At 31.9% G+C, this 23,233-nt stretch overlaps 2 protein-coding genes across 3 annotated transcripts; both read left to right on the forward strand.

The window, feature by feature from the left end:
* Positions 1 to 4,015: 4,015 nt before the first annotated feature.
* Positions 4,016 to 5,540, forward strand: LOC122608455 (CST complex subunit STN1). 2 transcript variants are annotated; one of them, XR_006325223.1, is made up of 2 exons: positions 4,016 to 4,759; positions 5,227 to 5,540. XR_006325223.1 is itself a non-coding variant. In XM_043781564.1 (1 exon), exon 1 carries the CDS (start codon positions 4,136 to 4,138, stop codon positions 4,634 to 4,636), a length of 501 nt encoding a protein of 166 aa, XP_043637499.1. In that variant the 5' UTR covers positions 4,016 to 4,135; the 3' UTR covers positions 4,637 to 5,100. The 2 variants fall into 2 exon arrangements, 1 of the variants encoding a protein (XP_043637499.1); XM_043781564.1 differs by lacking the exon at positions 5,227 to 5,540 and having other exon boundaries at positions 4,016 to 5,100.
* Positions 5,541 to 18,351: 12,811 nt separating this feature from the next.
* Positions 18,352 to 23,147, forward strand: LOC122607492 (type I inositol polyphosphate 5-phosphatase 4-like). Its single transcript, XM_043780472.1, has 10 exons — positions 18,352 to 18,512; positions 18,610 to 18,694; positions 19,558 to 19,629; positions 20,401 to 20,488; positions 20,571 to 20,675; positions 20,983 to 21,598; positions 21,704 to 21,897; positions 22,375 to 22,483; positions 22,569 to 22,717; positions 22,815 to 23,147. Exons 1-10 carry the CDS (start codon positions 18,483 to 18,485, stop codon positions 23,029 to 23,031), a joined length of 1,665 nt encoding a protein of 554 aa, XP_043636407.1. The 5' UTR covers positions 18,352 to 18,482; the 3' UTR covers positions 23,032 to 23,147.
* Positions 23,148 to 23,233: the final 86 nt, after the last annotated feature.

Below are 23,233 nucleotides of genomic sequence, written 5' to 3' on the forward strand. Positions count from 1 at the left end.
GTAGTGTATTTGTATTTTTAAGGTGAACAATTAGAAAAAGAAAAATAATAAATCTTCTTTTATAACAAATAATTTATTTATAAATCTTTTCACTAATGATTTTGATACTTCATAGAATTAAATAATTAGATTATCTGTAGTAATTCTTATTTTCTTTTTGAACGGTTAAAATCTATTAGCAATTTTTTCTTTTTTAAAGTTGATTTCGATTCAGACGTATTTGTTACGGATCGAAACTATTGCAAGGTATGGAACTTGTCCCATATCGGTTGTATGGGAAACCAACGTGGGGTTTATATACCAAATGGGCTCTCTCACCCATTAGGCTATTTGGTATGTAACAGTATTAGAAGTAATTTTAACCAAAGATTTGTTGAACCTTTTACCCCCTATTCATGGAAAATATATACCTTGAGATGAGAAACCTAAGACTCGAACCCGAGACTTTGGGAAAAACTCACCTTCGAGGCTCACATGGTTGGTTTAGAAGTACCCTGATCAACCTACCTAAATTAGCTAAAGGAATATGATTGGTATTAATTGTGTTTTGAAACTTGTATCAAGTTCTAAGAGGATGTTTGAGATTGCGTTATAAAGTGATTATCTGATTATTATGTTTGTAAAACGTAAATAATCTAAAAAAATGTTTATATGAAAAAGTGATTATATATATATATATATATATATATATATATATTGCGGTTGGTCACGTAAATCATATGTTTCAAAAGCACGGAAAAATTATATACATATATTACTTATTTTTTAGTTTTAAATTCAATAAATTCTAGCATGAAAAAGAATAACACATATAAACTGATGCAGTTAATTAAAGACATATTGACAGAGACAAGTTCTTTATAATAGAAAAATAAAAAAAAAAAAAAAACAAATATAAAGGAAAGAATAAACTAGGAAGCATATAAAATAGATAAAACATAAGATAAATGCTAATTGTTCTTCCCAAATCTGTTATTATTTATCTATATTATATTATAAAACAAATTCACTTTTGAACTTTCAACTTTTCAACATTCAATATTAATACTAAATCTCAATCACTCATTTTTTTTTCTCTCCTCAAATCTCAACCACTTATTTTTTTCAGTCCTCCATAAATCATTTTATTCCTCTAATTCATTCAAAATCTTTTATTTAAAAAATCATACATCGATAAGTTATAATAATTATATGGATGTTCTTAAAATTTTATTCTCTTTCATTAAAGATGTCATTTGATATACTTTTGACAAAATTTTAAATCTGATGACGGAGCCTAGACGGCTAAGACATTTGGCTATCACACTTTATGACCTATCACCTTCTATTATCTATCATACTCTAAGACCTATCACCCCCACCATCTAACCGCCGCAATACGCGAGTACTTTGTCTCGTTGAAAAGAAAATAAGACCCATGAATATGCCGAGACTCGCATGAATCATTCCAATAGCCCTTCACCTTAAAATCCTCACAAATACCTGGCACGTTATGAGCCCACGGAGACTCCATAACTTCATGACCAGAATCTCGGTCATGTGACAAGTTCTTGTGGAGCTTATTTACGTCGGATTTCCCATCATCATCTTCATAAGTCCTTATTCTTATGAGTTTCTTTGTCCGTTTTGAGAAAACAGATTTGTTTTGTCCTGCTTCTTGTTCTTGTTGTTGTGTTTGATCCATCTGGTTGTAACGTATAACAATCAATCAGTAAATTACGCTAACTACAAATCCACCAGATATATAGGCCGACATATATAGATCGGTGATATGACGACGAAGCTTGTTAAATGGGATTAAAATTGAAAAGGGATTTTTGAAAACCTTTTGATAAACAAGCTAGAAAAAGTCGAAATAGAAAACTGGAAGACAAACTTATTGGCGCGAAATACTTTTTTTTTTAATTGATTAAATGATATTACTTATCATATATCCCCTTCTTAAGTAGCAAACTAACATATTTACCTAAGTAAACATCATAATATCATACATACCCAGTTTAATCATAAAAATTCTCACATTTACTCATTTTCTTAAATAAATTCACTAAAAATCATTTTTACATATTTAAAAACCCTATTTTTTCCCCTTAAGGGAAATAACATAAAATTTCATTTTTATAAATAATTATACATGGACTTAAGAAATACGTACAAGAGGCTTTTAGATCATACTACAACGTACAAGCTCGATTGTCTTCTTTTTTCTTTCTTGCAATTAGCGTGTCATATAATCTGTTCATTTCTTTTTAATGAAGGTGAATATCTACGATATGATAAAAGTCTCTATGTTAGGGGAAAATAAATCTAGATGCTACTTGTCCATTTAACTTGAGAAAAAAATATTAAGTAATTAACTTATGTTTTTTAGACTTTTGTGTGTGCTTTACAAGTTTAGATGATCGAAACATAGCTTAACGAAATACTCGTAATTAACTAACGAAACATAACCAATGCATTAAATGATTTTTTTAACTTGTTTTTTTTCTAAAAAAAGAAAAAACACTCTAATGATAAATAAAAAAAATCATTGTTTTCTTTTTTTTATTGAATCGTTTATAAAAATGGATTAATGTGCGAGCTTTTAGGTTTACATTGGGTATATATATATATATTATTATCATATTTAGTTGAGTAAATATGTTATTTTGCTAATTAGGGAGGGGATGTATGAAAATCATCCTATAAATTTTTTTGGGATATCAAAACGTAGCCACTCCTATTTATAGAGGGAAATTTAACTATACGAGTACCAATTACGTAACCGACCTATGCCATTCTATTGGAACCGACCTATGCCATCCTATTTGGCAATAACTTTCGACTAAGTCACCATATATATAAAATGTTATATATGAGTATAACACGAGCATATATAATACTTGCGCATTGCAGCGAAATTTTGTTTTAGGAGTGACAATTTGTTATAAGGGTAGATGTGGTAATTTAATGTTGTAATGTGTGGAGGGACATTTTATAAACCATAAATATGTTGAAAGGGCTTTTTAAGAAACAAACAAATATGCTTAATTTTTAAGACATACCATAAATAAAAAATCCAAAATATTTTATAAAAGAGTAAAAATAAAGGTAATATAGTATATAAGCAGGTGAGTAAAAACAATTATTTTTTTCACTGAATATTTGAAAACAAACGGTTTTTATAGACAAGTGACCAACAAAACATTTTAAAGTACACAAATCATTTATATTTAAGCAATACTACTAAATTCGAAATCTAAAAATTAGGGGGAAAAAAGAAAAAGAAAAACACAACTACACGTACGACATGCTAGCCGTGACATAGAAGCCACCATCTTGAGATCACGCTAGTCAATAGCCATGGTGTAGTTTCACACCATCTTTACATGCAAAACCGGGGGTGACACGTGTCAAAATATATTCATGTTCGAAGCTCACTTAAAGTTTATTTCAGTAGACTTTTCAATAACTTGATTTTCAAAAAACGATAAAAATGTCGTTTTTGGATGTTTATATATGTTTTTAAAAAATCCAATATTTGAGCTATACCTCAATTGAACATTTGTAGTGTCGCTAGCTATATGTTTTTCAATCTGTGGTCGGAAATTCTATATAGATGTTCAAGTCTTTTTTCCATCATTTATAATGTTACCTAGTATGGAGACAAAAGTTTTTTTAAAATGATATATTTTTTTATAAATCTTTATCTTTAATTCTTTATAAAATAAATGGCCTTTTCTTTATTTTAGGTAATTTTAATTTTGATTTACTAGAATACCCTTGACTTTTTATGTTTTGCCCTTAATGAATTATAATTTGTACTTTAAACATTTATTTTACTAATTGACACTTTAAGTACTTATCTTTTAAAATTTTCTACTATAACAATCACGTCAACCTACACACATCGCCACCATCACTAATAGTACCATCACTGACACCACTATACCGCCTTTTTCACTACCGCCGCCGCATTACACAGATATTATGGTCGTTAGAGTTGATTGAATGAAGAGATATCGCCTTGGTCCAAATTTACCTTTTAAAAACAGAATTAATAATTATAAGCATAAACTTATTAAATATAACTAAAGTTTATCAGTTATCACCCAAATCCCATCTCCGCCGTCTATAATTCGGCCATATTTCCGCCATGGAACCACCAGACAGTACCCACAGAAAGCTTCTAACTTTCGCCTTATTATCACTAACCCCATCAAACCCAAACACCCTTTACCTTAAAAACACCCAAATGATCATTTCCCATGTCGAAACCCTCGGCATTGTCACTAGCCGTGAACACAAACCCGAACGATTCCTTCGGTTTACTATCGATGACGGTACCGGGTCCATTCCGTGTGTTCTCTGGCTGAACCAGCTCACTTCGCCTTACTTTTCTCGAATAAGCCCACCAAGTGTTCGATCAATTGCCTTAATGGCCAAGAATTTTGAAAATGTGGTTCGGGTTGGGGTTTTGGCTCGTGTTCGAGGCAAGATTGGAGTTTACAGAGGGAAAGTTCAAGTTACTGTTAATAATGTTTTTGTTGAAAGAGATCCAAATGCTGAGATTCTTCATTGGTTGGAATGTATGCGTTTGTCTCGAAAATGTTATGATAATGTACTCGAGGAGAAAGAAAAGATGATAGTTGATTGAATTTCGTATGAATTCGATCATGGGAATGTATGAAAGCTACTACATTGTTAGCTTTTGGTTTCAGACAACTCGAGCCGGTTACTGGTGTCCTTGCCAAACACCTGCAGGCCATTCACTTGAGAGGTAAATCGCGCTCGCACAACTGTCAGCTCAAATGATAGTACGTTGATATTATTTTACGGTTCTTATAACATATTGTATTAGGACTTAAGGCTTGTGTAGTTGTGTAAAGTTAATTGTTTGAACTAAATTTGTTTCATTTTCCATAAGACATGGAATTGGGGTTCCTAAATGCATCCTCATAGGAAAAGGGAAACAATGAACTATGTTTAGAGCTTACTTTATATAACGAGTCTGCACTGCTATAGTACATACAATTATGTGATTGTGGATTCGTATTGCTGAATGGGATTAAAATTGGGCATGTATTGTAGAAAGCTAGTAATGAGACGACTATTGGATTAGCTTGTCGATGTGTTTATTAGTAATGCCCTGTAGAAGTATAAAGTAAAAGTATAGATGCACTGTCTTCTCTTAACCTGATCAAGTGATGGCAATTGATTGGGTGTGTGATTTGTTTTGAGTCACAGGCCTACTACCAGCCCATGGGAATGTCTCAGCAGGCCGTTTGCCAGGCTGACCCAATATTTGTCATACGGGTTCTCAATTTCATACTAGTGTATTTTTTCTTCCGTACTTCAAGAACTTTCCTTATTTTGTACTTTGATTTAATGTAAATCGCCAGAAACCTGATATAATCAATGCACAATATAGCATAATCTTGAAAATATGATAGAACTCACCAATATCTGCAGTATTATGTATAGGAAATTCCCCTTCTATTCAAATTGCCAATAGTTCATTTTGACATGTAACATTTTCTACTAAAGTGTGTCTGTTGTGTGCTTCTTCCGTGTGTCCTAGTATCATATGTTGTGATTTTGGAGAAATCTTTTGTGAGGATGTTGCATTATAATGATCATATTTTGCTATCATATGAGTTGACGAACCTAGTTTTGTTTAGCATCGCATCCAGTAAAATGCAACTTTTGCAACATAAGCTATACACATGATTAAAGCATTGTTTTCCTTTAGTGCTCCTTTAGTTAATTCTTCGAACTAAATTTGTTCCGTTTTCCATAAGACATGGAATTGGGGTTTCTAAATAGGTCCTCATAGGAAAAGGGAAACGATAGACCAAGTTTAGAGCTTCCTTTAAATAACGGGTCTGCACTGCTATATTACATAAACTTATGTGATTGTGGATTTGTATTGAATAGAATTGGGCACGTACTGCAGAAAGTTAGTAATGAGACAACTATTGGATTAACTTGTCGAGCTGTTTATAAGAAATGCACTTTAGAAGTATAAACTAAAAGTATAGATGCACTGTCTTCTCTTAACCTGATCAAGTGAAGGCAATTGATTGGGTGTGTGATCTGTTTTGAGTCACAGGCGTACTACCAGCCCATGGGAAGGTCTCAACTAGCCACTTGCCAGACTGACCCAATATTTGTCATTTGGGTTCTCAATGTCATACTGTATTTTCTTCCAAGTTTCAGGAATTTATTTATTTTTTACTTTGATTTAAGGTAAATCGCCAGAAACCTGATAGAATCAATACACAATAGCAGATTTCAGTAATATAGCATAATCTTGAATATTTGATAGAACTTGCCAATATCTGCAGTACTTATGTATAGGAAACTCCCCTTCTATTCCAATTGCCAATAGTTCATTTTGGCATGTAATATTTTCTGCTAAAGTGTGTATGTTGTGTGCTTCAACCGTGTGTCCTAGTATATGTTGTGATTTTGGAGAAATCTTTCGTGAGGATGTTGGCATTATAATGATCATATCCTGCTATCATTTGAGTTGACAAACCTAGTTTTGTTTAGCATCACATTCAGTAAAATGCAACTTTTACGACATAAGGTATACGCATGATTAAAGCATTGTTTTCCTTTAGTGTTCCCTGCAGATTGTGAGCTATTAAAACAATCTACAATTTTATTTTTAGTTGATTTAAACATTATTCGAGTCAGGAGTTACAAAATTATGCAAAATAAAACAATAAGGAAATAACAATCTTTACTAGAGGATTGACACAAGTGCAAATTCACAATCTTATCCTACAAATCTTTCATTATACATCAATCCCTCTCCCATACTGATACGGATATCTTGTTGGTCACATGCATATTGAAGCAACTTCTTCAGTTGTAGGGCTGGATTGTGTTTTCTTGAGGCCCCATTGGCTGGACCAACTTCAGGTTATTATTTAAGGTTTTTCTAGGATAAGTTTACTACTTGGTAACTGACATTATATTTCTTGCTTAACTTTTGTGTACTAGAACGATATTAATCATACTATTAAATGGCAAACCAACAATAATATGTAGTTGTCATTATGAAGAAACAGTTATACCTACCAAGGAGTGAATATGAAAAGAATGATATATAGTAATGAGAAGTTGATCCAAGTTAAAGTCAACTTGTACTCGTATACGTGTTTGTATGCAACTAGAGATGAACAAAACATGTAAAGCTTGTTTAAAAGTTTGGGACCAAACCGACGGTCTCAAAGTTGTCCGATGTCTAGCGTACAGGTCCATTATGATTAATGCAATTGTTTGTCACATTGGATGTGCAAGTGTATTAATGTTTAGATTTCTGATTAGTACTACGTTTGTGAAAATGAGACAAAAAACAGATTCTTTGGCATTTACAATTTGCTCAATTATTTCATCTGATACTAATATGTTTTTTAACATAGTTTTTGTAACTTAAACGGTAGGACAAGAGGATGAAGTTTTCTTTATTCAAGCTATTCAAGAATAACGAGTTTTTTTTTTTTTTAACTTTGGATGTAACTTGATTTAGTATATTCCGTAGTATTTGTGAAACATAAAATCATGATATGATTGGATATGTTCCTTGTGAAAGTTGAATGGATATAACCCTTAAACATTTGTATACATGCAGAATTTTACCCTGTCTGAGTCACTACCATCTTTCCAATAAAACCATAAATTTATGCTCACCTGCAATTGTTGGTCAAAAGGTGTAAAAGGGAGAGGAGAGGAGACTCATGTTTAAAGCTTTTCCATGGTATTTTTAGGAAGCTAACCAAGCAATATCTTCAATGTTACAGCATCTTTAAGATTTTGTAACCATCATATTGTTCTTAAGATTTGGAGTCTCTTTTTCTAGCCTGCTTTTAGTCCCTGAAAATCGATAAGGATTGAGAATGATAGTTAACTACTGCTCAGAAACAATATATAATTCTTAAGATTTTCATAATGACAGTCAATATCAAAACTCAATTCTTATTTCATCCATCACCTTTAAAAAATATATATTGTTATATGTATACGTATAATTCAACTTTAGTACATAACCCATAGATACAAAAACCATCTCTAGACTTTTGGTGCAATTCTTTTATTTTAACCCTTGGTAGATATATTGTATTGTAAATTAAGAAGTTAGGCATGAGTCGAAGTTGTCAGTTGATTTGTGTTAAGACTCATATCAATTTTGGCCAATTAATGGTCCTCCATTGAATCGGAGTAATTTATTAGGTTCATGGACCGTCTTCCCCTTACCCCACCCCTTTCCTATCTATTCTCATTTTCATTTTTCACGATCCGAAGATATCATATTTATTATACTTCCACGATATTTTTTGTAATAAGTTAAAGATGCTTAAGACTAAGCTCATCTACAAAGTTCATAGGTATTATTATTTTCATTTTGAACGGCTAAAATTTATTAGCTAAAAAAGATAACTAGCAAGACATGGGAAGCTACATGTATGAATACAAATCTAGAATTTTTCAATACAATATATTCTAAATCTTTCTTGTAAAATTAACTACGAGAAATTCATAGTTATAAGTTTAAATTTTTTAAAATGAGATAACTATATATTAAAGCATACGATTTTGCAAACTAAAATGTATTGACATGTGTAGTTAAAAGGTCGTGACTAAATCCGTGATTATGTATGCGTTGCAATTAATCATAAATAATAAGCGGTATATGTCAAAATGAACGAGTGACAAACCTTATCTTTTTTGCATATTTTTCGTATTCTATAAGCTTTAACTATGAAGATGTCATAAAAACAGTCTACTTGTAATGTATAGACCAAAAGAAGACGTCAAGATAAACTTACGATTAATACCGACAATAATTCTTTGATCATGACTTATCATAGGAAAATAAATGCCCATAAACTTACATTGAATATCAAATGGAATCGAATCATTAATATATGATGAATGCTTTTGCTAGGTATATTTCTAAGGAGCTATATAATTGGATGTATAGTTTATACTTTATGCTTAGAAAATTCAAGGGGTTGGTGTGCTATATATCACGAGATACGACCACACGTAATGAGGGTGATGGTGGTAGAGTCGGCGGTGTGTGGTGGCAACCAAATCTAAAACCATGTTATAGCATAATAATCCAGAAGCTAAACAACATTTGACCAGGTTGAACTGGTCCAAATCAAGTTTGAATCCGGTTTCGTTCTGGCCTGATCATATCGGTTCGCAAGGTTCAATAGGGTTCAGTTACAACGAACCAACGGGTAGTTACTGAATTGATTTTCTTAAAGATCTCAGTTTGACAAGTCTAAACACTGATTATTTTACATATAGTTAGTTTTTATGCCTATTAAATAAACCTCTCTATGCAATAGTAGTTTTAACAGTTACTGAATATATTTATATAGATTAAAATTCATGCAAGAACTATTCACATATATGTACATAGGTAATGTTATACATAACTTGATCGGTTCATATGTGAACCAATGAACCAATTTGTTCACATATATCATTCACATATATGAACACCAAGTTATAACTTAAAGGTGCTCATATTTCTTTCGATTCAAATGATTTTCATATTAATTTTTCCCTATCTATAGATCTAACATCTTTATAATATAGATCTAACATCTTTATAATATAAGTTGAGATCGTTTTCCGATTATAATAATAAGTCAATTAAGATTCTACTTTAAACTAATTGGTGATAGGTAGAGTTTTAGAGTTTATTTAAATTTTAGTGTGATATGATTTTTATCATATCCCCAAATAATGTGTGTTCATTCACAAGAGATCGATTGAACTGATGTGTTTAGTTTGAAGACGATGTAAGTTAGCTAATAAATAAATGGTGGTGGATGATGATGATGAATGTCAATTACTATTTGAGCCAACTGAAAATGAACCAAAATGTGGCATTTATATAATGGTCAATGTCATTCACCAAATCATCGAATCATGATAAAAGATTTGACTACCATTGTATTCAAATTTATGACAAACTGAATTATTATATGCCAGCTTCAATTTTTGGTATGTTTTCCTTTACCTATTTACCCGGCCTAATCTACTTTCGTATGCGCATATATCAATTGATCATCTCCATAAAGGATGGTCATATACTTATATGGTGTTCGTTTGAATCTTAAGCCTAATGGGTATGAGGCGTTTCCTTTTTCTTTTTTTCTTTTTTTGGAAGAGGAAAAGAGAGGGGGAATGATTTGGCGTCATGTCACACTAAAAAAACAGGGGATTGGAAAGGTAACGACATGAGAAACCAATAACAAAAAGAGGAGTGAATATGGACTTATCTTTTTTAAACTTATACACAACAGTTGGAAAAAAAAAAAACAAAACATGGGGTGGGGTAGCGTAGCCGGGTCTTAGGCCGATATGGCCACCCACCCTACCCCATGGTCCTCAACCTAAACATCATATCCTATACAATACAAACTAGTATTTCTAAAATAGATCATAAGTACTTTCTGTAAACTAGTATCTTGTAAGGCCTCTAATAATATTTTTAAAAAAAGTCGTTTTAACCGTTAAAAATCATAAGACAGACCTGCTAAATAAGTTATGCATCATGCAAAATCTCTTTTATTGGCGTTTTGACTCGACTACACTTCTTATTGATCACTAATGTGTATATTAAACGTTTTGAATCGACTACACTTCCTATTAATGACTGTGTAAATTGAACAGTATTGCTATGCTAGCTCATACTTTTAACAAAAATGCAATATACCCATATAGAAAAAAAAAAATTTGAAAGGTTAAAAAGAATACTTTATTTTAATGCACATTCATTTTCTTCACCAAATGAATGTAGTATTATATATAATAAATAAATAATAGATCATGTAATTATTAAACATATACTTAACCTAATTATATACAAGTGTTAAACAAGGTTATCTATAATCATAATATATCACAATAAATTATGATAAACTTAGGAATCTTTGTGTCTCATGTGTTAAATAACTTTTGACGCTATTCAAAAGGGGCAAATCACCAACCAATACTAATTTAATCTAGCATTTTCTTTATGTAATTACATTATAATGCTTTTTATATCTTATAGGAACCAAGGATGGTTAAGTTACTCATAGAGCTCAAAGGAACTAAAACCCCCTCTAAAAAGATGATGAAATTGACAAAAATATCATAGAAAGTTATATATTGTGTGTTATTTGACACAAATAACATTGAATGACACATCCTAACTGTCATATACGAATGTGTATATCAGTATATGTCATAGTACTATAGCTCAAGTAACCAAATGTCACATTTGAAATAAAAATATTATTGTTTTATTTGATTTTTTATCTTGAGACAACTGTGATAATATAGAACATGAATTAAACAACAGATAATACAGAGTTACAGACTAATTACCTTCTATATATTTATTATTAGAAGGAAGAAATATGAAGCTATTAGGCATTTAAGTTGGTGAAAAACCTCTCACATCATATTTTTTAAACCACAAAAAATATGGGAACTAAACATTTATTCAAAATATTAAAAAATTAATATATGAAAAGTTTTTTTACCTAAGTTGGATGCATAACAGTTTTATACATACTTTTTCAATATTATTATATGTAATATGTAATGCTAGTGGAACCCTCACTATGGAAGTAGAAGAGTAGTGGGCTACATGAGAGGGTTTGTTGCCTTGTTGGAGGATTCCCATCTAATTAAAAAAAAAAAACCATATGTGTTTTAAAAAGTTGTGAGAATCAATAATCATTATATAATTTAGTATTTTAGTTCATGTATTTTAGACTGATTTTGGGCGGAATACTTAGGCTTAGAGGGTGATCTCCCTTTCTTACATAAAAGCGATCAGAATTAGAACACCTTTTTGTACTTCATAAGATACAAAATTTATAAGATTTATTGGGGACAAAACTCATTCCGCCACATCCACCATGATTACTCTTTTTGAAACCTCCCCCATTTTGGTTAATCCAAATTTGACTTTGGTCTTTACTTATCTATTTAGCTGTAGGTAAAACAGACATATTACAACACAACAAACCCATAAGATATCTCAATATATGCTTGTCCGTCCACTTCGGATATAAGAACCTTGAGTGCCATATACAACAAGCATGTTAAAAAATAAAAAAATATTTTCAACAGGTTCAAAAATAAATTAAAATAAGTAATGTGTTACATTAATTTACGCTAAATTCATAAGAAAAGGTATTTTCAATGATAAGAAAAGAAAAATGTTAAATAAAGTCCTTGTATAAAAAAGTTATATTTTTTCATATCAAAAGTTCACGACTAAATTTTATAATAAGTGTTAAAATTTTTAATGCATTTTAATGAAAGTTCTTAAGCTTCGTTTAGTAAAACCCATAAGAGAATACAAACTAGTATGTTTTTCATGACATGTATTTTACTAATGGGTCTTTCTAAAATATGCCTAAGAGTTAATTTAAGGTAAATTTTTTGAAAACTAATCAAGCTTCCTATTATATTTTTAGAAACTTTTAGTTTGTTTAGTGCTTTTATTATGTGTCTTGTGGCAGTAAAGGAACCGATTATTTTCTATGGTTATATTTATTAGATTTTTATCCCGCGGAAAACACGGGTAAATTTAACAAAATCGTTTATAGTTAATTTGGTAATAATTAAGTATGATCATTAAATATATTTGAAATATAGGCTATTATAGGCCCTTTAGAACAAATTTATGAGTTCAATAGTTTGAGAAATAAATTTTTTGTTATTTTACAACTATAGTTTTAGACACATGAATTTTTATAAATTTATTTAGACGTAGGCAATTATAGGTCCTGTAAAACATATTTATAAATAAAATAGTTTGAGAAAAAAAAATTTATAACTATAGTTTAGCTAACAACCAGTTAAGATGTATCCAATATATATAATTTTTGTATGTCATAGGTTTTTGTTGGATATATGTATTCTAGTTTACTTTAAAGAAGATTTTGGATTCAAAAAGTTAGAAGATAACTTTCACAAATTTATTGTTCAGAACAATTCCATGCTTTGCGTCTTACCAGGAGTCAACTTCACAAATCTGATACTATAGTAAATCTGATGAAATGCAAAAATAGATGACCTGATCATATTTACATCTCTCATCTTGAACATATATAAGCTATATACAAAAGGCAAAATTACAAGTAAAAAGAAATTACTAAAGATACATTGTATTTGCAAATACCAAAAATTTGGTCTCTTCACTGTAGTCTTGACTGGCCCATCCTAACTGGAGTAGATTTCTTTTGGAGTGGAGTCTTGATTGGAGTCTTATCTAGAGCCTTGACTGGAGTCGCTTACTGAAGGGAAAAAACCTGGAGTTTTATTTTTTGAAATAGAGTCACTGAACTAAATAACTGAAGTAACTTTACTGGAGAGTAAAGCTCCATGCTATTGGATACTCACTGAAGTGTCTACTGAGACTGATAAGCTTCATTGGTTAGTCGTAAGCTTCAGTGGTCACTGATCGTTGCTGACTGAAGTTTTCACAATTTTCACAAGTTTTCATTCTATGTATTTTTGAAACACCATTCACAAACTGACTAATACATACATGGTATATATGAAACTGACTTGATTGATGGTGATTATCCATTATAATATACATGCTATCCAATTTATACTAAATGGACCGATGCTTCCTTTCGAATTGTATTTACAGTTGGGAGTTGATTTTGGTTCAGGGGTCATATCACTTTCCTAATCGACGCAGGTAATTAACCACGCATAATAATTATAATAATTAACCATTAATTACGAACTAAAACCATTTTTAGGTTACCTCCTTTACTTTATAATTTTATACAGAAAGTTATAAACAAGACTAAAGAACCTACCACGACATCTCATCTGGAACTAACTGCCCTTTCTCCATCTATTATTTTGCTAGCGTCTCATTTCCAAATCCTGCTGCAACTTCTGCGATTAGTAAATCTCCAACTTCAAATTTAATATATATATGAATAAAATAAACAATCTGATGCTTCAAAGTTTTGCTGAGACGAAGCAAAGAACAATGAGCAAGTAAAGCAATTGTTATGTTGAGTTTAGGACATACCCAAAATGCAGGCAATGCACAACCTCCTCCATGGCCCTTCACAGCAACCCTCAATTTTTTGTATTAAATTTAGGGCATATTTTTAATAATCAAGGACAAAATAAAAAGAATAAGAAAAAAAAACCTTTAGAATATTATCTTTTCGTCATCATCTTCATCTGCTGCTGACCCATCCACCAATTAAATTTCTCCAGTCACGACTCCAGTTCATCCACCAGTTTAGTACCCAGTTCATCCACCAGTTCACCCACCAGTTGAATTACCAGTAAAAATACCAGCCAAGACACGAGTTCATCCACCAGTTAAATTTCTCCAGTCAAGACTCCAGTTCATCTACCAGTTTAGTACCCATAATGATATATCAGTTGTACAATAACGATATATCAGTTTATATCCTATGAATATAAATGGTAACAAACTCTAACCTATATTGTATACACATAATGACCAATGTTATATAAGAGCAGTGGCGGCTGTTTGAATCTATATATCTAATTGTGCAGATATAGTTTGTGTCTCATCTCTAACTCTCTAAGACATGATCTTTTACAACTAAGCTAAAAATAATCAGATCAAATTCAATTTCAGAACCTCTAGGGTTTAAGAACTGAATAATGGTTTCTTACTTAAAAATGTATACATAATACTATAGTCTTTATAAATTAAGTGTGTAGTCACACAAAGGATATTTCTTAGATAGAAATTAAGAAAACTAATATGGAGGTAAACCTTCTTAGCAGCTTCTATCGATCACTTGGTACATATATGCCACTTTTCTCTCTGGTAGCATGCAATTCTAAATGAGCAATGACTTAAAATCACTGTAAGGGAACAACTCAAATGGTTAAGACTTAAAATCATAGTAACTACGAAAATGCTTATAGAAAACCTATATCTAATTGTGTATAAAAAGTATATTACCTTCTTTTCTTTAAGTGCTTGATTCTTTCTTTCAAATTTCTCTTCTACAAATTTCTAATTCTCTCAGTCTTTCTCTGCAACTAATTTCCAATTTCATTTTATTTATCTATTCTAAGACCTCAATGGATTTACATATAACATAAGCAAACATTAGCCAATTCCCAATTACTACCAACTAAAAACATACAATCCAATTCATATAGCACCTAATACTCCTTATGTATACTACATTCCATCTGGGTTAATTACACAACCAAAATCTGCCATATTCCCACTACACAAAGTCGATTTATTCAAGAACCAAACAACACCTAATAATCAAGTAAATAGATTAAGCACTTTGCAATTAAAATCTATTAAACAAACTTAATGATTTTTTAAATACATCACACAGTAAGGTTACATACCTTTGAAAGCTTATATTAATCATCCTCAAAACATGAACAATCATCGGTATTGTTTAAATCCTCACAAAGCTTGTCATAAACTCAACATCATTGGCCAAGAAATTTAAGAAACAAAAAAATCAACTACACAATAAATATCTCAAAACATGTAAAATTAACATAAGTTTTCAACTTTATAACAATATATTCATCCAATAACAATTTCTAAAAAAACCCCAAATTAAATTCTGAAAGTTCATACCTAAAGTGGAGAAATCCATCAAACTCTTGGCTGAAAAAAATCTTTTCTATTTGCTCCCCTACACCAAGTCACCAACTGCCTCGGCTGTGTGTCGGGTATTTTTTGTGGTCATCCTTTACAAAGTATTCATATAAAAAAATAAGAGTAAAGGCACAAAAAACTCTGAATATATAAAAATATATATAATTTTTTAGCTATTTCCATCTTGGAATCATCAAAGTGATATACACAAACGATTTTATTTGATTTTTATAGGTTACATAAGAGATTGAAGACATCATTGAAATTTGATTTTGAAGATTAAATACATATATCTACATCTATAGTTGCATATGTATATAATATATAAACATATATACCTTGATATTAGGCTGAATTTGTTCATTGTTCGTATGGTTTTCTTTCTTTCATCATCATCATCAGCAGCATGAGCAGCAGCATGAGCCTTAACATATCTATGTCTATAAATATATCATCATCATCATCAAAAGCCGTTTTACATGTTTATATCCTTAGTTCTTATTCTTCTTCTTCTCTTATCCAATACAAAATAAAGAAACCGATCTATAGATATATGTATACATATGAAAACATAGCTTTGTAACCCTCAAAAGTCATTATCAGATTAACAAAGAAAAAGAAAGAAAAAGCAGAAGATGAAATAGAAACCTACATAATCTGATAAGTATAATAAAAGTATAAAACTTTTTTAGGCTTAATCTCTCCATTCTCCCTCCACTCTCTTTATTTTCAGATTCAAAAACCAATAGCCCGCCCATTTGTTTGTATCTATGCTTGTATGGAGAAACCAACATACTCTCTCCAATTACTTTGTACCTTTTGACTTCAATATATAAATTTTTATAGAATATTTATGTATTCAAATTCAAAAAACATAGACTCACAATTTTGTATCTCCCGCCCAAAACCCTCTGCTCACACAACACACTCACAACACTCAAAACACACACTCAAAATACGCCCCCCACACACACCAAATACACCATAAAATACATAGCACTTGACATCATACTTTTAATGTGGCAAGCCTATATGCTCGACAACACAACTTTGTGATGTCACTTTGGTGGTCTCCTTTAGTATGAAAAGGGGGATATTTATAGAAACACATGTTGGGTTGGGACCATGCATCGGTTTTGGTTCTATAAAGACAAATTTCTTGAACAAATGGTGTTAAGCAAGATGCATAAACTATTGTTGTATTCTTTAATTAGAAAGTTATAGCTTTAGAGAAATTGCACCTATGAAATCTCCCAACGCCCCAAAACTATGTTGAACCAACACTCATTCTTCATGCATGAAACTTAATGAAAAATGCAAGTTTCTATAAATTGGACCCTTTAAGGAAGGCATGCAAATGTCCACAATCCAATAGAATCCGCTTGATGTTGCACACTTAACTTCCCAATAATAACCATTGCAAGTCCAAATGCATCTATCTCAAAAGCATAACCTTGAAGTTGTGAATCTACTTAATCACCTAAGTAACCACCTCAAAATGTTCTAATGACAAAGAGGCCGGCATGTTTCCTCACAAGAGTTGTTAAGTTCGATTATTTGAGTCATATTGAGAAATGTTACGGGTGGGTAGTCTGTGTTCATCGACGTGTTGCCGTTCATGGTGGAAGTTTACTAGCTAGGGTCAAATTTTGTTTTATTTTTCATTACATGCACAAACATATTTAAATAGTGAGTCGGGGTTGTTTAGATAGATGTTAAAAGGGACAAAAATGTTGCATCCATTGTAGGATGATAAAATGATACCGTACTAATATGACGTTGGTGATCTTTTTGTGTCGTTCTTCCCATTTATCTATAAAATCTCTCTCCCTTTTCTCAAGTTAGGAATTGATAACACTAAAAAGTCATGATAAATATGCTTAAAAAATATGTCTAAAAATATGTCTAATTCGTTTGATTGTAGGCACATCCGCACATACATTACACATTTTCTCTTTCTTATGCCATGTGTAGATCATTTCTTGTTAGACATATTTTTAGGCATACCTTTAAGGCACATTATACATTTTCCAAGCCTAAAATACCCTTAATCCTTAATTAAAATTTTTAACGACATATTCACTTGATCGATATACATATAATACCCTTAATGAATATGAAGTAATTAGTTTATAACATGTCAACCTCTATCCCTAAAATATTTACACTATTCAGTATTCATCGCCGTCATCACCACCCATTGTCACCGCCGCTACTAACATCGACCCACATTGCAATATGGTATAGAACTAAAGATCACAAAGAAAAATAACATGACTAAAATGTCACTTCTCTCTCTTGCATTGTCTATCTTGCCCATCCAAATTTTCTCTCTGCTCCATATGTCTCTGCCCATGATTATATGACATTCACTTAAAATCTTAAACTCCCCCTCTTTAGTTTCTTTGCCATCATTTTCATTTTGTTCCCTGCAAACACAAACACAACTCATAGGTGTAAAACACAAAGTCATATAAGCATAGGCTGCAAGACACAAGAAAACTCAGTTGTTGTTTCTCTTAGATTTGTCTCTATGTTAGCATATCACTAAACCAAATGCAGAAAAACTGCCACTTTCTTCTCCTATTTATAACTTAACTTTCAACACAAAACAGAACCACATTTTTAATTTGTGGGCATTCATAAAAATTTAATCTTTTATTTTTCTTTCATCTTTCGCTTATTCATTTGATATAGCCCATTAGTCCAAGTTTAAAAAGATTCGATTTTTATCGATGTTTCACTTCGAATCTAACATTTAACTCTTGAACCCATTGTTTCTTTTGTAACTTACACAGTTGATGTTTATATTTGAGGTTTTGGAACTATGAGAGAAGAAATATGCAAGAAAAGCAAGGTCTTTTTTTCTTTCTAATTATATCAAGTTTGTGTTTTTATCAATGAATGTTTCGAAATTCATAGAGTTTGACTTTATGTTGATGATAATGGTGAAGGTCTCATGGCCTAAAACACTCAAGAAATGGTTTAATGTCAAAAACAAAGCTCAAGACTTTCATGCAGATGGTTCAAGTAATGGAGGTAAGTCTCTTTAAAATTTCCATTTTGAATTTCTATAATTCAGTCATCATCCGTCACGCGAGATCTATCTAATGTAATCCTCTTGTATTCACTTTGATGTGCCTCTGTCTATACTCGCAAGCGAGTAATTCTAACGAAAAGATGTTGTTAGAAAAAAGAAGAAAAGAATACTAAATTTGTTGCAAAATAACTGGTTCATATTACTATTTTAGTTTGTTCTAAATAACTGTTCAGTTTCAAAATGTTTCCTTTTTCCATAACAAATTCACAAGCATGCTTGAACACAAAATAGTATAAATTGCATGTAACATTCTAAAACTGTAAACTAATCATTTAGCTAGTTTAAAAAGTACTGTAAAAACTAAACTAAAGACAATAATATTGGAATACATCAATTGTCTTGCTATTTGCTTTACATCTACATCAATCACTATGACTTTTAGAAATTTAAGTATCCATGACTTTTAGAAGTTTAAATATCAATAACTTATCCTTTTTGCAGCTACAAAAATATGTCATTTGTCTTCTTGTATCTTTGCGGGTCAAGATCATTTAATATTTTTATTTAAATATTAATTTTTTTTCTTATTGTTCAAAACTTGAGATAACCAATCCCAGGGGCGGAGCTACCTTAGGCCGAGGGTGCAACCTAACCCGCTAGGGGGAAAAATTGTTAATCATAGTGTAATTTTCGTATAATTATCATTTTACTTATGAACCTACTAACTTTATAAATAAACATTGCTAGTTAGTATAATTTTGAAGCCGAAAATGCTAGCTGTCATTGTCATGTCCTATCAATGACATGTATAGTGGAAATTATCAAATAACTTTTTTTTTTCTCCAACGGGTTTCCTTATCAGGAAGTTATGAAGGATGGATGAGCAATTTTTCTGAAAAAGAAATATGCACCATCAAGAAAAGCAGAAAAACAGGTGTAGTTTTTCAGACTATTCAAGTATTTATTGCTTTTGGACCACTGATCAAGTTAATTATCTCTAAATTTTTACATGATCATTAATAACTTTAAGCAATGTTGATCAAGTACTTTTAAGCATGGTGGAAGGACATGAACGAAACCTCTAGAGGAAAATAGTACGCTTCATGGTATTATTACTATACATAAAAATGTTTTCTGTATAGGACTTTATTTTTACCAATTTGACCAAAAAGTCAACTTTCATTCATTTTGTCTAGACAGATATAGTATATGGGTTTCAATTTTAACTCATTTACTTAGAATGAGTAGATTCAGTTTGATTTGTATCCTTACGGGTAAAGCTAAAGAACTTTTTACGAAGAAGCAGGCCAAATAGGTCACACGGATCAAAAATGATTTTATGCAGTCCTCTAGATATAAAAAAACATAGTGCTTAAAAAATACGAGTATAACTTTTTTCATCATACTTGATTGATACACTAATGTTTGTATAAACCTAAGAATTTAGTGTTTCTGGTCAGCCCAATCAACCTGACTACCCCATTATCCAACCTGCGTATGTTGCCGCCTCTTAATAGCATGGCTACGTAAATACTTATTACTCGGATCTATGTAAAAAAAACTGTATGAAATAAAAACATCCCGAGTGCATGTGGCCTACCTAGCTAAAACTTCCTTCGGATTTGTCATGGATGGAGTAACTATGATTTATGTTTCCACTTTCCACCAGCATTCTTCATTCTTAACCCTTTCTTGAATTGAACAGAAAGATCAAGCAAGAGAAGTGCAGATTGTCTTCAAACAAATAAGGCCGATCATGACCTTGCACAAGCTAAGGATGTAAATAACTATAGGTTAGTTGAAAACCATTCTGTTTATTTACAAGACTACTATTGGTTTATTCAAGTAATAATATTGCTGTATAATTTGAAACAGGATCTTTGTAGCTACTTGGAATGTCGGCGGTAAATCTCCTACAAATAATTTGAATCTTGAAGATTGGTTGCACACTTCACCTCGGGCTGATATTTATGTTCTGGGGTGAGTTGTACGTGTAGTTCACAAAGGGACAAATGGCATTGTCGACCCATTTTTATATTAATGAGTTGATTGTGGTCGTGTTTAACTTTAAACGGGCCAAATTATAGTATTTAACTGAAAGAGGAACGAGTGAAATGAGTTGAACGGTTTGAAAGTCCCTTAACGTCTAATTTCAACGCTTATAAGTTGCAACCTTCAAAACTGTTTTACATGAAGATTTAAATTAACATCATAAAACTCTTGTTTTCTTGATCAAATTAGTGCATAATTTCGTAAACTATTTTTGAGACCTTTTTCTGATCATTAGGTTTCAAGAAGTTGTGCCTTTAAATGCTGGAAATGTACTAGGAACAGAAGACAATGGTCCAGCTAAAAAATGGCTAGCACTTATTCGGAAAACTCTAAACAATCTTCCAGGAACAAATGATGGATTCCATTCCCCACCACGGGTTCCTGATCCAGTTATTGAACTGGAATCAGACTTTGAGAGATCAATCACACCAAAACCATCATCTTTCCTCCACCGTTGTTCTTTTCAATCACTGAGTCAAAGCATGAGACTGACACAGAGTGAGCCGACAACGCTCCATCCTAATACCAAACATAGATATAGTATATGTGATCAGGTCATGTTTGGAAACCGACCCAGTGATTATGACCAAGTTATTGGGTCTTCAGATGAAGAGAACGGGCCGACTGATTCTCCTAATAGCGCAGACTGTGACCAGATACCATATTGTGAGTCTTTTTCAATGGAGGAAAGAGATAAACTGCCGGAAAATTCCAACTATTGTTTGGTTGCAAGTAAGAAAATGGTGGGGATATATCTTACAGTATGGGTGAAGAGTGATCTTAGACACAATGTTCATAATTTGAAAGTATCGTGTGTGGGTAGAGGATTAATGGGTTATCTCGGAAACAAGGTAAATTTACAGCCCTTTTGTTCTGTATTTTTTCTTCTTTGTTAGTTTTTTTGCCTTTGAACTTCATATTTGAAGTATGCTAATTGTATTACTCAACTATATCAGGGTTCAATATCAATTAGCATGTCGTTGCACCAAACGAGTTTTTGCTTCGTATGTAGTCACTTGACTTCTGGACAGAAGGAAGGCGACGAGCTCAGAAGAAACTGTGATGTTATGGAAATTATGAAAAGAACACGGTTTCCACGTGTTCGAGGAACAGGAGATGAGAACTCTCCTCAAACGATTCTTGACCATGAGTAAGAAACTTTGGTTCTTACCATCTTTGTTTTGACCCACATAAATAATATGAGCATGGGTTCGAGTTATTTTATACTCAGATGGGTCAATTTATGAAAAATCTATATATGGATAATCGACCCATCGAAATGACCAACATGAGCATGGGGACAAGAGTTGAATCCTTAACCTCCGCTTTTATGTGGCATGTTGCCCACAACCATGACAAAATAAGCTCAAAAGAGAATGAGTTGACTGTTGCCAGAAGTGTATTTTTAGTACATAAGTTCCTAAAAAATACTCGTATTATTTTTGTTATTTTATTTAATGAAGAAATTATTCATTAATAAAAGAAAATGATTTCCTAGCTGACGAACCCGAGCCAAGCCCACTTCTAGCCAACTAGCCCGACCTGCCATCTAGACACGTCTACAGTTCATTAGTCAATGTTTTTCTAAAATGCTAACATCATAATGTTTCTTTGCACATGATTCTAGCCGAATTATATGGCTTGGTGACTTAAACTACCGAATTGCGCTTACATATCGGTCTGCCAAGGCCTTGGTTGAGAGGAGAAACTGGAGAGCTTTATTGGAAAATGACCAGGCAAGTCTCAGAAAACCCATATGTTCAAAATCTTTTGGTATATATGCATAAACCTAAACATGTTATAATTCATTTATGGTTACAGCTTCGGATAGAGCATACAAACGGACGTGTATTTTCGGGGTGGAATGAAGGGAGAATATGTTTCCCTCCAACTTACAAATACTCAAATAATTCAGATCGGTATGCAGGATATGATAAGCATCCTAAAGGAAAACGAAGAACTCCTGCATGGTAGTCCATTGTCTTAGGATTGGTTTTAGTTCTATAACAGCAAACTAAAGATCTTACTAATGAATCACCAACCTGATATACTTGATTTGTTTTGAAGGTGTGATCGTATCTTATGGTATGGAAACGGACTTCATCAAGTGTCGTATGTTCGAGGAGAGTCTAGATTTTCGGATCATCGTCCAGTGTACAGCCTATTTTCAGCAGAAGTCGAGTCTATCCGCACCAGATACAAGAACATATGTTACTCGTCTAGGATCGAGGTGGAAGAGCTATTACTATCTTCACGTAGATACAAAGATTTTTACTTTTACTGACGATTGACTAGAAGTAACAATAAAACTTAAGATACAAGTCAAAATGGGTCAAACGGGTCGAAAATCATTCACATTGTATTCATTCTGATTAATAAAACCTCTGATATTTTCATCTACATAGATGCCATTCGCAATAGTATCTAACATATAAAAAAAGAATCACGGATCAAATGGGTCAAACGGGTCAAAAACCATTCACATT

Source organism: Erigeron canadensis, chromosome 7 (genome assembly GCF_010389155.1).
Source record: "Erigeron canadensis isolate Cc75 chromosome 7, C_canadensis_v1, whole genome shotgun sequence".
Lineage (NCBI taxonomy): Eukaryota > Viridiplantae > Streptophyta > Magnoliopsida > Asterales > Asteraceae > Erigeron > Erigeron canadensis.